The 14772-nt window shown below is 37.5% G+C and overlaps 3 protein-coding genes across 3 annotated transcripts; 2 read left to right on the top strand and 1 right to left on the bottom strand.

Moving 5' to 3' along the window:
* Nucleotides 1–621: 621 nt before the first annotated feature.
* Nucleotides 622–4122, top strand: LOC103945515 (probable hexosyltransferase MUCI70). Its single transcript, XM_009356089.2, has 6 exons — nucleotides 622–1097; nucleotides 1537–1754; nucleotides 1993–2169; nucleotides 2246–2401; nucleotides 2802–3078; nucleotides 3713–4122. The coding sequence occupies exons 1-6, from the start codon at nucleotides 767–769 to the stop codon at nucleotides 3943–3945; spliced, it is 1392 nt and encodes a 463-aa protein (XP_009354364.2). The 5' UTR covers nucleotides 622–766; the 3' UTR covers nucleotides 3946–4122.
* A 4495-nt stretch (nucleotides 4123–8617) lies between these two features.
* LOC103945615 (protein BPS1, chloroplastic-like) lies at nucleotides 8618–9571 on the top strand. The gene has a single exon (XM_009356213.2). The coding sequence runs from the start codon at nucleotides 8618–8620 to the stop codon at nucleotides 9569–9571; it is 954 nt and encodes a 317-aa protein (XP_009354488.2).
* A 350-nt stretch (nucleotides 9572–9921) lies between these two features.
* Nucleotides 9922–14436, bottom strand: LOC103945516 (agamous-like MADS-box protein AGL15). The gene is given in 9 exon segments (XM_009356090.3): nucleotides 9922–10404; nucleotides 10673–10682; nucleotides 10685–10847; nucleotides 10958–10999; nucleotides 11481–11522; nucleotides 11656–11755; nucleotides 11840–11910; nucleotides 12565–12640; nucleotides 13907–14436. Coding segments are annotated over 9 exon segments (771 nt in total). The 5' UTR covers nucleotides 14089–14436; the 3' UTR covers nucleotides 9922–10319.
* Between the last annotated feature and the right edge of the window lie 336 nt (nucleotides 14437–14772).

Here is a 14772-nt window from a genome sequence, read left to right as displayed (position 1 = left end):
AAAAAAAACTCTCTTATCTTAGGAAGCCGACCACCTTAGGAAGCAAGGACTAACATTCATTTCTTCCTAGGTCACTCATATCTTCCTCAATGCTCTCCTTGATGTGGAAACTTTGAGGTTCCCTTTCTTGGGAACTTGGAGAATCCATTCTTTCATTCATATCCAAGAAGTCATGGAGCCAAGAAGCAAAGTTCCTCCATCCACATCCATGGAGCCAAAGAGTAAGAAGACTAAGGAAAGAAGGCCCCCACATGGATGAATATCCTTTGCTAAGCAAAGGAGTGCTTCAAAGGTATAAAAGTTTCTCAACTATTTTTTTTTAAGATTTGAGTTGAATCTGGATTCACCACAACTACTAGGCCTTGAATTTCATATGTAAAGTTTTGTTTTTGAGTGCATACAAGCATGATTCCACATTTAATTGTTAATTGCATGCATAGATGTTGCTCAAATGAACTTATTTTCACAAATTTTTCCTTTACCGAGTTCGAAACCCTTACTTTAAATTATTGTAATAATTTTGAACCTTCGCAGGGCAAATACACTCCTCAATGGTAATTAAATAATAATAATAATAATAAAATTACCAAAGAAATAACGTGAAAAATCGATTCCATCAGTTCCTAGTGTCCAACGTTGGGAAACTTCACAGCAGGAAAAAGGTCACACTTTGAAAAATCTGATCTAATAAACCCGTAATTTCCCATATCCACTTCCAAATTCCAATTATTGATATCAATTCCCGCGATCGAAGCAGCCATCGTCAATGTTCAACAACAACAGCATATCAATCTCAGTCTCCGACGATGAAGCGGACGAGCTCGGCCGGATGAGAGTCCGAGTTCGAAGAAAGCCCAAGAAACTCGGCCAACGACCCAAGCATCGAATCGCTAGAATGCTCGTCAGGTACTGGGCGCTTCTCATTTTTCTTCCGGCCCTCGGGTTGTTTCTGTTCGAGGCTTCCAGGATCAGCAAGAAGCCGAGTTTGGTTGAGTCGGAGCGCAATACGGTGAAGAACCCGAGTTTGGAGAAGAACTCGGATGCGAATTTGAATCGGCTTGATCATACGACTCGGGTTGTTGGAGGCGTTAGACAACGTAAGTTCAATTCTTGCTTAATTTCCATACGTTTGGGATGCAATTGAAAAATGGGTAATCGTAATTTTGTGAAGAACGAGTTAAAGATCTTTACTTTTTATTTTTTATTTTTTATTTTTTTAAGAATATAAAGAAACAATTTTGCAATCTACATAGTGTTATAAGTTTCTTAGTTTCTAATGAAGTTGTAAATTTCGATTACTGTGAGCTAGAATTGTACCTGTTAGATTAACGTGACCACAAAAGTCGATTATCATTTATCATGCATTGCTTGATACCCTTATCAATTTACGATTCGGAGAGATTGTTTTGTTGTTTCTTTAGTGCTACTGATAAATGATAATTGGGTTGTGCATACTGTAGGTGGAAAAGTTTATTCTTGTTAGAATTGGAATATTGAAACATTTTGATGTGTGCCGAAAATTTGTGGATAATGTAGGTTGTTTGGACATTCTATCTCCTGAAGAACTTGAGCAACTCGAAATTCCTGTGCGTGAAGAGTCCGATAGTCCTGTTAAGAAAGTATTATACAGATTAGGAAATGACACTTCGTTTTTAGGAGGGAACAACAGTCTTTCTCAAGAGCAACCAGAGGCCACAAGATTTAATTCATTTACTGGAACTCAAACACTAGATCAGAGAGAGATATCGTTTAAGGTAATAAGCTGCATTTTTGTTTTGAACCTTTGAACTGGTTTAGTATTTTATTTGGTCTTTGTCATGTTAAAGGACAAGTTTTAAGAGGCATCTAATTTCTTTGGGTTTTGATGTAGATGCTATTTTCATTGTGAAGCACATCGAGGTTTTTACTTTGTGCCTGATTTTAAACAAAGATAATAATAATAATGTGTACTATGAGGCAGTGTTCATATAGTTAGAAACTTGTTGCTCACAGGTAAATGAAACTGTTACTATGAACTGTGGTTTCTACAGTGAAAATGAAGGGTTTAAAATCTCAAATGCAGACAAGGAGTACATGAATAGTTGCAAGGTTGTAGTGTCCACATGTGCATTTGGTGGTGGAGATGATCTTTATCAGCCTATTGGAATGTCAGAGGCTTCACTTCGAAAGGTTTTTGTCTTTCAGTCAAATATTACTAATTAGCGGTAGAAGTTCTATACTCTTATGAGGTATTAAATGGATGCAGGTTTGCTATGTTGCTTTTTGGGATGAGATTACTCTAAGTACACAGGAAGCGGCTGAACGTAGAATTGATGGGGATGGATTTGTTGGGAAATGGCGTGTTGTGGTTGTTAAAGATCTTCCCTTTACGGACCAAAGGTTAAATGGAAAGATCCCAAAGGTAACAACTTTCAAAGTTTGGTTAAATTGTTATCTTTTCCTCTATTTTCATTTAGTTTGTTTAATTCAGTTTGAAAATTTTATCCTGATCATGTTGCTATCTTTTGTCATCTGTCATTTTCTTTACTTTTTTATTTTTCCAAACATTTTTGTTTTCATGATTCATGAAGGCTATTGCAACATGGAATCTATTTTCTGTAATTACATTAATAAAGTAAAATATGATAATTTAAGCAGAAGAATATTAGTCAAAGGGGTGCTGGATCTGTTATTCATGATATAGTAGGTTTAAGCTGAATGTCAAATATCAAAATTTCTGTTACAAGTGCTAGGCACATACCACAAATAGGTGTAAGTGGATATTTCTCTGAGACTTCGAATATTTTTTTTTCTGGTGTTAGATGTTGCCCCATCGTCTTTTTCCTCATGCAAAGTATTCCATTTGGGTAGACTCAAAGTCCCAATTTAGGAGGGACCCTTTAGGTGTGCTCGAAGCCCTGCTTTGGCGTTCAAATTCTGTACTTGCGATCTCAGAACATGGAGCACGGAGTAGCGTTTATGATGAGGCGAAGGCTGTTGTAAAAAAAAACAAGGCCAAACCAGAAGAAGTTGAGGTGCAGTTGACTCAATACCGACATGATGGCTTGCCAGAAGACAAGAGGTTCAACGGAAAGAAGGGTATGCTTCTTTTTCTTTCACTTGTTCCGGCTTGATCTCTCTTATGAAATATTGCTATTTATGTCATGATTGTAGCAATTCTTAATTCTTTGAGTACCAATTCTTGAATTCCTTTACTTCTTTGTTGAGTACAAAGTAGGAGTAGTTAAGCCTACTGCATGCATTATTGCTTGCCTTCATTCTTCATGAAAAGTGATGTACTCCCGGGTTTTTCTGAGTGTAATTTTCTGAAAATTTGACTTTGAGAAGAAAAGGCGAAATTTAAAATCAATCTGTTTATTCAAGTTTTCTTATCTGTTTATTCATGTTTTCTTGTCAATCTGTTTGGAATTTAAAACCAGTCTGTTGATTGCTTTAATTCTGCATATTTTGACTTGCTCCTCTGCACATCATACTCATACACGGATGCCAGCAGCCAGTCCGCTCCACATCAGTCTACGTCAGACTCATATTTTCACAATTAGTGTTTAAAGTGTGTTATGATCCCCTTCCTTGCAGTCTGCTGCCACCAAGCTTATTTAGATACTTGAGTTAAGAAATAACCATACTTAAAACTACATGATCTAGAAGCCGGTGATCTCATTGTCTTGAATTTTGTTCCTATACTGAACCATTGCATCGTTAACCTGTGCAGCTTTATCTGAAGCATCTGTTATTGTGAGGGAGCATACACCGTTGACTAATATGTTTATGTGCCTCTGGTTCAACGAGGTGGTTCGATTCACTTCTCGTGACCAGCTTAGTTTCCCATATGTCTTATGGCGGCTGAAAGTGCTCAAGAACATCAACGTGTTCCCTGTATGTACCCGGAAAGATCTTGTTAATAGTATGGGTCACATACGCAAGGCCAAGCCACTGAGAAGTTGACTCTTAGGTAATGGGGTAGTGCTTCCAATTTATTGAACAGGGGTGTACTGGGGCACTCTCGGGCGTACCTGGGCTGTAGTAAATTCCTTCATTTGTTTGTAATTTCAGTTGGCGCTTCCATATTTGAATTTTGTTCATAAACATTTTACAGGAAGAGAAGAAAAAGTTTTAGCTTTAGCATTTGTGTGTTTTCTCCAATGCACATCTAAAGTGCACATGAAACAAGAGTTGTTAGATCCGGTTACAACAAACAATATAACGGCTCTTGTTACAGTGTGTAACTTAAACGTTCACTTTTGATGTGCATTTGCGGCAAGTGTTTCATTTTCTTGGGTCGGATCTGGCCAGCAGGCATGGAACGATTAATTTCTATTACTCGTTGTCAAGGAATTCATCATCAAGATGGATTGTCCTTACGCAGTTAAGGATCTCATACTAATAATGCCAGTGGTGCTAAGGAGACTCTCAAAAGGAGAGTCTCACTTTGAGAGTCTCCTTAGCGTTTTTCTATTAAACATTAGCAAAAATTTTAGGATGTTTCATAGTAGATATGATAAATGATTGGACTCATCACAAACTAATTTTTTTAATGGATCACCAAACTCAACACATTAAGCTTATGGGTGGAAATATTTGAACTCGAAATGACTCGTCTTGTTAACGTGTCAACCATTTGGTTCATGGCCTCACCAACAGAACCGCCACAAACCAAAGCATGAACAATCCAGACCCGTTAGTTAAAATTTTGTGAGCGAATTAGGTCGTGTTAACGGGTTGAGTCCATCTTATCAGCTTTATTTCGAAATAGCGGTATTTCGGATGTTTAACCGTTAGAGTTTGAAATTTGAAATTTTAAACAAAAATCTAATAGTTAAAACACTCGAAGTACCCATTACTCCCGAGTACCTAAGAAAGTCCCTTGCCATTAATAACAAAGAAGTTTTAACGAAAAGCCTGCGGTACTGTTCACTTTAACGAAAAATCATATTTTTACACTAAAAAGTCAAACTTGGTACTATTCACTTTACCCTTTATTTTGTCTTTATAGTTAAAACTCAAAATTTTCAAGCTATTTTCATTAGTTTTCCTTAATAACAAATGAGCAAAATGTGAATTTCTACAAACACTTGTACAAAATTCTACCATGCTACGGTGACACGGACAGCAAATGAAGTTCAACTCAAGACGTCATATTTTAAAAAACAGCTAACTAAAGAAAAGTCGCCAACTGTTTCGTGTAAAGTGTCTACATCATATGAATATTTATACCTTACCAGAAAGATATTGGCAATAAAAAATTGGAGAGGACCTGTAGAGACAAAGCAATGACGTTGATAAAGAAATGTTTTAACATTATAATTAACATATTATTGTTTAAGCCACTGGCTAATAATCCAATGTGCTGCTGCTACTGCTGCTGCAACTTGGACCGATGAAAGCATAGGAACCAATGTGCTCCACGGTCCACCTCCCAATTTCTGTCTAATCTGAAAAAGGCTGAAAATTTGCTTTTTCTTATGAGAGAGTGGAAAACAAGAATATATTCTATTCTACTATTCTACTGTCTTTTGAAATAGGATTCTCTTCGGATTCCTCTTATCTGAATCCTCCGAATTCTTTAACTCTGAAGCTAGAGAGAGAGATGGAAAAGAGGGAAGAAGATGGATAGGAGAAGGTGAACAAGGAAGAAAATAAAAGAAAATGATCAGAAGAAGTGAAGATGAAAGAAGATGAACTAAATAAGGTGAAGGTGAACATGAAATAATTCATTCGATTTTCAGCTGAACGGACATCATTAAAGGGTTCAAATGTAAAAGAACGGAGAGGATCCTATTCCATGTGTTTTGAGCTTTTATTTGGTCAAAAACCATGTCTTTTTTATTTTTTATATATTTGAGTTGTAACTTGGGTTTAGACTTTACACTAGAAAAATCAGTCGTAAAAAAATGGGTAAAGTATAAAAAATTACCTCAATTATTGATGTCATGACACTATCATACCTCATCTTTTTAAAATGATAATGTCATACCTCAACTTACGAATTTGTGTCAATGTCAGATCTCCGTCAGTTTTTCTGTTAATTTTTCTGTTAAGTGCTGACGTGTCTTAAGATGGACTCCACTCCTTAGTCCAACTAAATTAAAAATAATTAAAAATAATTAAATATTATAAAATTAAAAATAAAATTATTTTTTTATATAAAATTGTGGGATCCACCCTCTATCTCTCTCTCCTCTTTCTCACGCCTTTCTCCTTTCTCACCTCTCTCTTCTCTCTCTCTGGACAGCATCATCCCCAAAACCCAGAAACCCTTCCCACCCTTCCTACCTGTACCCCCCAACCTTCATCCACCATCATCTCTCTCATCTCTCTCTCTTCGGTGGCCTAGAAATTGACGAAAGGTCGACATTTTTTCTCCCCAATGCCACAAACTCCCTATCCTCCCACATGAAGCTACTATGCCTCATGCTGTCGGGAATTCCGAAGCTCGGATTCTCTGCCACAAAAACCCGTCGTCGGATCCCCTGACCCCTTCCCTGAAACGTTACGGCATAAGTGTCGGAGCCCTGACCCGAAGAGAGCAAAGCGGATTCGAGCAAAATCTGCGCCTGTACATTATTATTGGCATTAAAATCTCTGTCGTTGATCTAAGCATCAGAATATGAAGAGTTGGGATTGACAAAAAAGCTTGGAACTCTTGGACGTCGTTGGTCTCAGGGTATACGATGGCATCATCTTCGTCATCCTCGTCATTGGCTTTCGAGAAGGGGATGATCTGAGACGTTGGAGAGAGAAGAGACTCTGGGTGATGGCGTGTACTCCATTATTATCTTCTTCTCGACTTCGGCGGGCTTGGATTTGGGTTTCTACTTTGGGGTGGTTTGGCTTCGGACGATGTCGTTCTGGGCGGTGTTGTTGTTGAGGTTCTGGTGGATGGGGGAAGAGTTGCAGGTAGCCCAGGGAGAGAGAGAAGAGAGAGAGAGAGAGAGAGAGAGAGAGAGAGAGAGGAGAGAGAGGGTGGTGGAGGAAGGTTGGGGGGACGGGTGGGGAAGGTTAGGGTTTTCTGTTTGAAAATGGGGAATTAGGGTTAGGGTTTGGGTTCGAAAGGGACGGGAAGAGGTAGGGGAAAGGAAGAGGTGGGGGAATGGAAGAGGTGAGGGATGGGGGTGGGTTGGGGGGACGAGGAAGAGTTTGGGGTTTGTCGAATAGAAGAAGAAGGTTGGTGCGGGTGGAGGAAAGGGGAGGCTCGCACCCCTAGGCCATTATAATTTTTTTTATTCTTAATTTTTTTAATTTTATAATATTTAATTTTAAAAATATATTTAATTATTTTTTAATCTAGTTAGATTAGTGAGTTGACCCCTCTCTAGCCACGTCAACACTTAATAGAGAAATTAGCAGAAAAACTGACGGAGGTCTGACATTGTCACAAATTCATAAGTTGAGATATGACATTATCATTTTAAAAAGATAAGGTATGAAATTATCATTCAACTTATAGTTGAGATAATTTTTTTGTACTTTATCCTAAAAAAATTGATACTAGATAGAACTATAAAGTGATGCAATCATGAAGAAAAAAAAAAGCAAATTGGTTATGAGCTGGAGACCAACTCCTAAAGCGATATCACTCACTCTCTTGTTTCTATCCCTTTAATTTCTTTTTCTTTTTCTTTTTTAATGTGTGGGCACACGAGAAAGAATAAGATTAGGAATGAGGATATTCAAGATAAAGTAGGAGTAGCCGAAATTGAAGGAAAGATGAGAGAAAATTGGTTACGGTGGTTTGAACATGTGCAACGAAGGCTTACTGATGCTTTGGTTAGAAGATGCGATTGCCGGATAGAGGTCTAGGGCCGAAGGGATAGAGGAAGACCTAGGAAGACTTTGGAAGAGACTCTAAGAAAAGACTTAAGAGTACTTAGATCTAACGGAGGATATGAAACAGAGCCGAGCGCAATGACGTTCTAGAATTCATATAGCTGACCCCACTTGATAGGAAAATGTTTTGTTGTTGTTGTTTTTGTTTTGAATTCTCAAATTCAAGACTATAGATGAAATAAAAGAAGTGCGGGTGGAGAAAAGAAGAACTCGAGCAACATGTGCTCTTATGTCATTTAATATGTGTTATTCATATGTCATGTCACAAATAAAATCACTTGCACAGAAATATGTATAGAATACATCTATCGTTGGAGAACAAAACTCATTATTAACGTTTTAAGTTGTTGAACCATTTCACTTGATTTTCATTTGGTTTTGAATCCGATGCTCCAGTTGGCAAATACAAAATGAACAATCTGTCAATCTCCATTTCTGCATCCTTCCTATACGTAGCTTGCATCTGAAGGCAACACCAAGTGGATCCAGTTGCCCCATATCGTGTCTTTCAAGGATACGTCCAAACAAAACAAGATAAGAGCATTTGACCGCCGCCAATATTTTATACTTCTCAGTTCGGAATGGCCCGTGTACTTTCGGCTTTACTTTATGTTGCGCACGCACACCTGGTTTTCCAGTATTTCTGTGTCTATCTGTTCAGCCAACAAAAACACCCCACGTGGAATTTTCCAACCCAAACTCCACAACATATAATCTTACAAGCCCACGTTTTCGAACAAAACTGGCCTCATAAACTTTCCAAAACCAAAACCATAGTTTGCAAATTGCAATGGTTCTCTTGTTGCAAAAGTTTAACCAAATCTGCTCCAAGCTGGAGAATCACCACCACCACAACCACCACCCGTCGCAACCTGCCTTATCGGCATCTATGGAGGCCTTCCAAACCCATGTATCAAATTCCCTCAAAAAATTGTTGCCTCTGAGTTCATCAAAATCTGCAGGATCAGAGATTCCATCATTTCCATGGATTCAGCAGTGTTATGAGCTGGTGCCGATCATCCAAAGTGCTTTTGCAAAGCTGGTTGTGGAAGTAGACTTTCCCATGAGCAGATGGGAAGCTGCTTCTGTGGATAGGTATCTCAAATACTCTTTGAGTTTGTTGGAGCTTTGCAATTCTGTCAGTTCTTCTCTGTCTAATCTCGGGAAGGCTAGGGTTTCCCTAGCTCATGGCTTGAGCCTGGTGGAGAGTTCGTCGCCTTCTTCGGCTTTGGAGCATCTGAAGGCAATCCAATTCCAACCAAAGGGTTTGAGCAAGGGAATCAGATTCCAAGAAAGTGAAGAGGTTGGGAAAGGAAGTTGCTTGATTAGCAAGGAAACAGTGATTCATCAAGCTTTGGATATTATGCAGGGAATGGTATTTTGGGTGTGCGGGATTTTGATGTCTGGATTAGCTGGGAATCCCAAACCATACTTGGAGGTGAGGAATTCAAGTAGAAGGATTGTTGACCCGTTGCTTTCGGGGTCAAATTCGAGACTGGATGAAATAATGGAGAGAAATGGTGGGTTGAAGGAGGTGAAGGAGCTTAATGATGCAGTGGCGCGGCTTGCTGCGGCAATCAGAACTGGAAAAAACAGTGGAGCAGAAGCTGAAGAATTGAGAAGAAGATTAGAGGTGTTTGAGAAGTTCGTGGATGGTTTGGGAAAGGAGGTGGATTCCGTCTTCGACAAGGCTTTGGCTGGGAGAAATCAATTGCTCAATGGCCTTCAACAGCAGAAGAAATAGAGATCAATTGTATAATTTACTGTGTACAGAACATTGTTGTATTTTGATTGATTTTAGTTTGTAAATTAGAGTTTGTATATTGCAAAAATAAAATTAAAACTCGCATTTCAAATGATCGAACCAATGTTTATTTTGTTTTTGAAAATGTAGAAGCCGGATAGACAATAAAACTACAGGACACTTTGTTTTTGGTACATTTCGGGCAGAACCAGCTCACTCTGAGTTCGAGCGGCATTTCACCCTTAACCATGCACAACTCATCCGCGAATTCTTCAACGTCAGTTGGTTTAGACTTCACATAAACGCAGGCCATTTTATGCAACCATAAGGGTTTGGTATTCTCTATAACATTGGTGCATAATTTGAACCTTTCAATTTCAAATAATGGCTGATATTAAGAAACTTCAGAAAGTACTCTAGGTGCTCAAAAGATCTTGATCCAACTACAAAAGGGGAGCTAAAAATTGCAATTTTGAAAACAGATAAGCATTTTCCTTTGTTTCTTTTCTCTGACCTGAAGAAAATACAAACCAAATAGTAAAAACTAACTAGGACATTTTCCTCTTCATCCGCCAAACCTTCCCAGGAAAGGAACTTCTATGTCACCACATCGATGATTTTGGCATCGTCTAATGATTCTACACTCTCTTTTACAAGGTACTGACCTTTCAACAAACTACACTCTCGATTGTATCACCTTCATCTCTAGCATCTGTTGATTCTACAGAAAAGAGAACCTCATAAACAATTACAGACCTAATTGGCTCCCTGAGTCATTGGATTGGGCTTCTCTTTCTGGAGCTTTCCTCTTCCCATAAGCATCACTTGGCAGCCTAGCAAAACGATAAACTAAATGTAAAACCGACAGAGTAAGAGAACAAAGTTCATTTTCACTTGAGACACTTCTTTCAAATCATTTGTAAATCAAAAAATTGTATAAGGAATTAAAGTTGAAGTTTTCTTAACAGGACCAGGGCATATTTCGGTTTACTCATCGCCTTGCAGTACAAAATGGTACAATTGAGCATACAACTACTTATTACAGATGAGTTCGATATTATAATGAAAAATTAAGTTCGTTATTAAGGAAAGAAACAGTACCCTAGCTGCAAGTGGTGTCAGAATCGCCATTCTCAAATGCAAAATTGCTGACCAAATCAGGACTACTTGTGACGCCACGGTTTACAAGGCATTTCCTTTTCTCCACTGGATAATATTCAATAAAAGATCGGACTGTTCGGTCAGTTTGTGGAAACAAACACCGAAGCTCTTCAATCTACATAGTAAGAATATGCCAGAGTAGACATTGCGTAAGAGAAAATCACTCAAGGGCCAGGTAACGTGAAACTGATAAAATTTACATATAGCAAGAAGAATGTTACTTGCCTGTCTGTGCAACGTTTCATTCTCAAGTACAGCACGCTGTTCCTGGGGGAAACAAAATAGATGACAAATTAAAACCTGAATTGTCTCTTTTTATGACACTACCGGCAAAGATGCAAGGTCATGGTGAAACTTTTACCATGAAGCCAAACTTTTTAAACCACAACAGAAGTAATTATAAATGTTAAACTTCCCGGTCTAGATTAGTTACTTTCTTCCTTCTCCTTTCACCTTTTCAATTTGCAGAAGGTTGTGTTTTTTATCATTTTTATCCCTCTTTCTATCCGTCTTTTGCTTTAAATCACTGTTTGTATCCTTAGTTCAAATTCAAAGAAAATGTAGCTCATTTAGAACAATAATATATTAAGTAAACTGAAACTGAAATTCTATGTCTCATATGTTTTGCGGGATTGAATATTATTCATTAGTTCTTTAGAACACTGATTCTTCAACTTGCTGCTCAATGCTACTGCTTACATCTTAAGATTCAACTAAGACTCGGTGCTACTCTGGTACTTCCACATACCTGTATTCTTGATTGCTCTAGTTGCTCCATCAGTAATTGCTCCTGAAATATTAGAACATCTACTTAGGCCTTACAGATTACAGAAATGAGTAGATGTTAATCTGCAATACAATCTGACATCCCTACTGAATAACTTAAAAGAAAATAACGAAAAAGTGGAAATTATAATTTGTACCTTCCTCTCCTTCACTGCAAGTAATCCTTCATTCAATTGCTGTTCTAGTTGCTGCAATTCTTTTAGACTCAAACCAGTCAATTCCTTACCCAATAGCCTTCTACACAATCAGAAAATAATAATCTTATATGCATGACTCCAAAACTCGAAAAATATTAGATCTAATAATTGAGTAAATACATACAACTGTTTCTTTTGTAGATTTGCATATTCATCCTTTAGATTATCCAGCTCCTTGGAGTCTTGCTTCTGAATCTACAAATAGGAGAAAAACAAAGTTGTTGGAAGAAAAAAAACATATAATACGATAATCAAACAAAATTCTCAAGGAAGGTACTGCTTGGATATATGTCTCAACAACAATCATCTCATGCAGGCCAAAGCTTTATAAAAAGAACATCGTGTTTCAATACTTTTTTTCGTATATAGTGCATTGTTGAAACAACTTGTGCAAAAACAGGGTATGTGGCTTCACTCTTTATATATTCACTATTTTGTTTTAAACCTACTGAAAATTTAACATTGTTACCAGAAGCAGAACAATACTTGGAACCTTTCATAATCTTAAACCCAAAACTCTACCAAAGTTCATCGTGTTACCAACTCTATCCACAAGGACCAGAATAATTTTTGGAAATGTTGTAGGAGTTCCTTGCTCCAAAGGAGATTAACATAATTTACCTAGGACAAAAGAACAATTTTGAACATATGAAACATTTGCACAATCATCTGTTGCACTTTGTCAAAGTTCCATAAAAATGACTGACATGCAACAGGAGGACAAGCAAAATAAAGCAGGAAAAACCAAAATAAGACAACAAATCAAAAAATTTGTCCATCTAAAATTTTAAGTGCTACAGTATAAAAGATCAACTAGTGTCAAGTACATAAACTTGTTAAGATGGATACCTCTGCCTTGCCTTCTTCTGGTACATCTTCTGAAGAATCTAAACACTTGTTGTATCTTGAAAGAGTTTGTCTCATACTACAAAAGAAGACCAAATAAACATAACACTAGTGTTCTTTTTATACATGCAGGGCACAGTTAATTTCAACTTCATCGTTTCATATGCACCAACATTTCTAAGTTGCTTCACAAGGTAAATTTTCAGAAAACAAAAATATAGCAGAAAGACAAACATGGTTCCATGGAAATCCGAACCAATATCCGTATTACAAGCTAATCAGCCAAAACATTGCTTCATTCCTTAATTCATATTTAATCTAAAGAGCTACAAAATGCTGGCTTATTGCCAGTGAAGCGTTTCAGATGGATCGATCTGATGGAGGAAGGAAGCACCTTCAACATAGAGTGTAGTGCATCTTTAGAGGAAAATTAAAGGCTTTCTCACAACAGCATTGCATCAGGTATTTCAACAAGGACATAAAAATTTAAATTCAAATTTAATACCCCATTTTAATACAATGTAGCTCGACTTGGACAAGAAAAAAACACATCTGGACATTCCAATCCCTACAATCAACCACTGCCCACTTTATAAGATGCACAAAGGAGCAACAACCAAACAGCAACAGGAGTTTCAACTTTGAAGGAGTTCAAGAAAAAGTGGAAGTTCTTTCAATTCTGCTATCGGATTAAGCACTAAATTCACCAGAGCTATCGGCTGAAATTGGCCTTTCTGATAGTTCAGAAGCATCAACAATACTAGTAGCTTACCAAGGTCCATTGCTGATTCAATTGATCAAACATCATAAAAGTGGAACAGAATCCACTCAAAGTCTCAGAAAAATGCTTGCAAACATGACAATGTTAACCAATAGACTCATATATTTGCACTAACACTTCAAAATTTGTTCATAAGAAGATCACATCATAGGAGAAATCGCCCCCAAATCAACAATTATAAGATTATAGGCAACAGGGTAGGGAAGAATTTATAAGAAAAGAAAACCCTAAGTTCATAAGTAAAATGACCATCCTAGACATTCACACAAACCCAAATAAGAAAAAGGAAAAAGGGGAACAGTAGCATCCACTAGTCCCTAAAACAAAATAAAAACAATAGATACTGAAGAGAAAGAAAAAAATCAACAGTAAAAAATGGAAAAACCAAAACCCGCAGATAAATTCATATTCAAAGACAAAAGCTCTTCCCAAAAAAAGAGTAAAACCATCAGAGAAACATGATCAGAAACACATGCATGAACCTAAAAAATTCAGAAGAAGAAAAAAAGAGGAAATTTTTTACCCACAATTTAAAAAATAAAAAGTAAAAATTCAGAAACGTACCCAGCACTGGAAAATTCAAAAAGCCTTCCAGTATTGGAGAAGATAATAACAGCAACCTCAGCATCACAGAGAATAGCCAATTCCTGAGCTTTTTTGAGCAGCCCAGAACGTCTCTTTGAGAATGTGACTTGTCTGCTATTTGCATTCTCAATCCTTTTGATCTCAATCTTCCCCCTTCCCATTATTTCTCTCAAGTTCTCAATAACCCCTCCAACAATAAATAAATTTAAAAAAAAAAAGCTCAAAAACCCAGAAAAGGAGCCAACTTTAGCAGAAAAACTTGAATACCAATTCAAAATCTTTCTGGGTTTTCTCTTTCTATCTCTCTAAAACTAAAAGTCCAAAAGAAGTGTGTGCTGTTTCTCTCTCCCCACCATCTCTCTCTCTCTCTCTATCTATCTATCTAGGAGGCGTTGTTCGGAGGGTTTGGCTCCTTGGGAACGAGGGGGGTTGCCAAAATTAGATTGGGGAGAAGATAAAGGGGCGTGCGTGTATGTGTGTTGGTGTTGGTGTGTGAGAGAGAGAGAGAGAGAGAAGAGAGAGAAAGCGATTTTACCCCAAATGGCGAAAGCTTGGAAACGGCAAGTTTGCATGGCTCTGTTTACTATTTAGAGAGTGGTTGCATGACTCTGTTTTCCCACATTTGGCATTACGGATCCCACTTTTATTTCTTTACCATTTATTTATTTATTATTATTGCGTTATTATTTTGAGATGGAAACTCTGCATAGTCGGTCTTGCTTGTGGGTCCCACTTGGACGTTTCAAAACTTAAATCGTGAATTGCATGTGGTCCTTTTCTTCTTCACCTTCATACGTCTTCGATATAATCTATGATAGTTTAATATTTGGTACTAGACGTCACTT

This window comes from the organism of the source record quoted next, unplaced genomic scaffold (genome assembly GCF_019419815.1).
Source record: "Pyrus x bretschneideri cultivar Hongxiangsu unplaced genomic scaffold, Pyrus_bretschneideri_v1 Contig52, whole genome shotgun sequence".
In the NCBI taxonomy this organism is placed as follows: Eukaryota; Viridiplantae; Streptophyta; class Magnoliopsida; order Rosales; family Rosaceae; genus Pyrus; species Pyrus x bretschneideri.
This window is presented reverse-complemented; position numbering and strand designations above follow the sequence as displayed.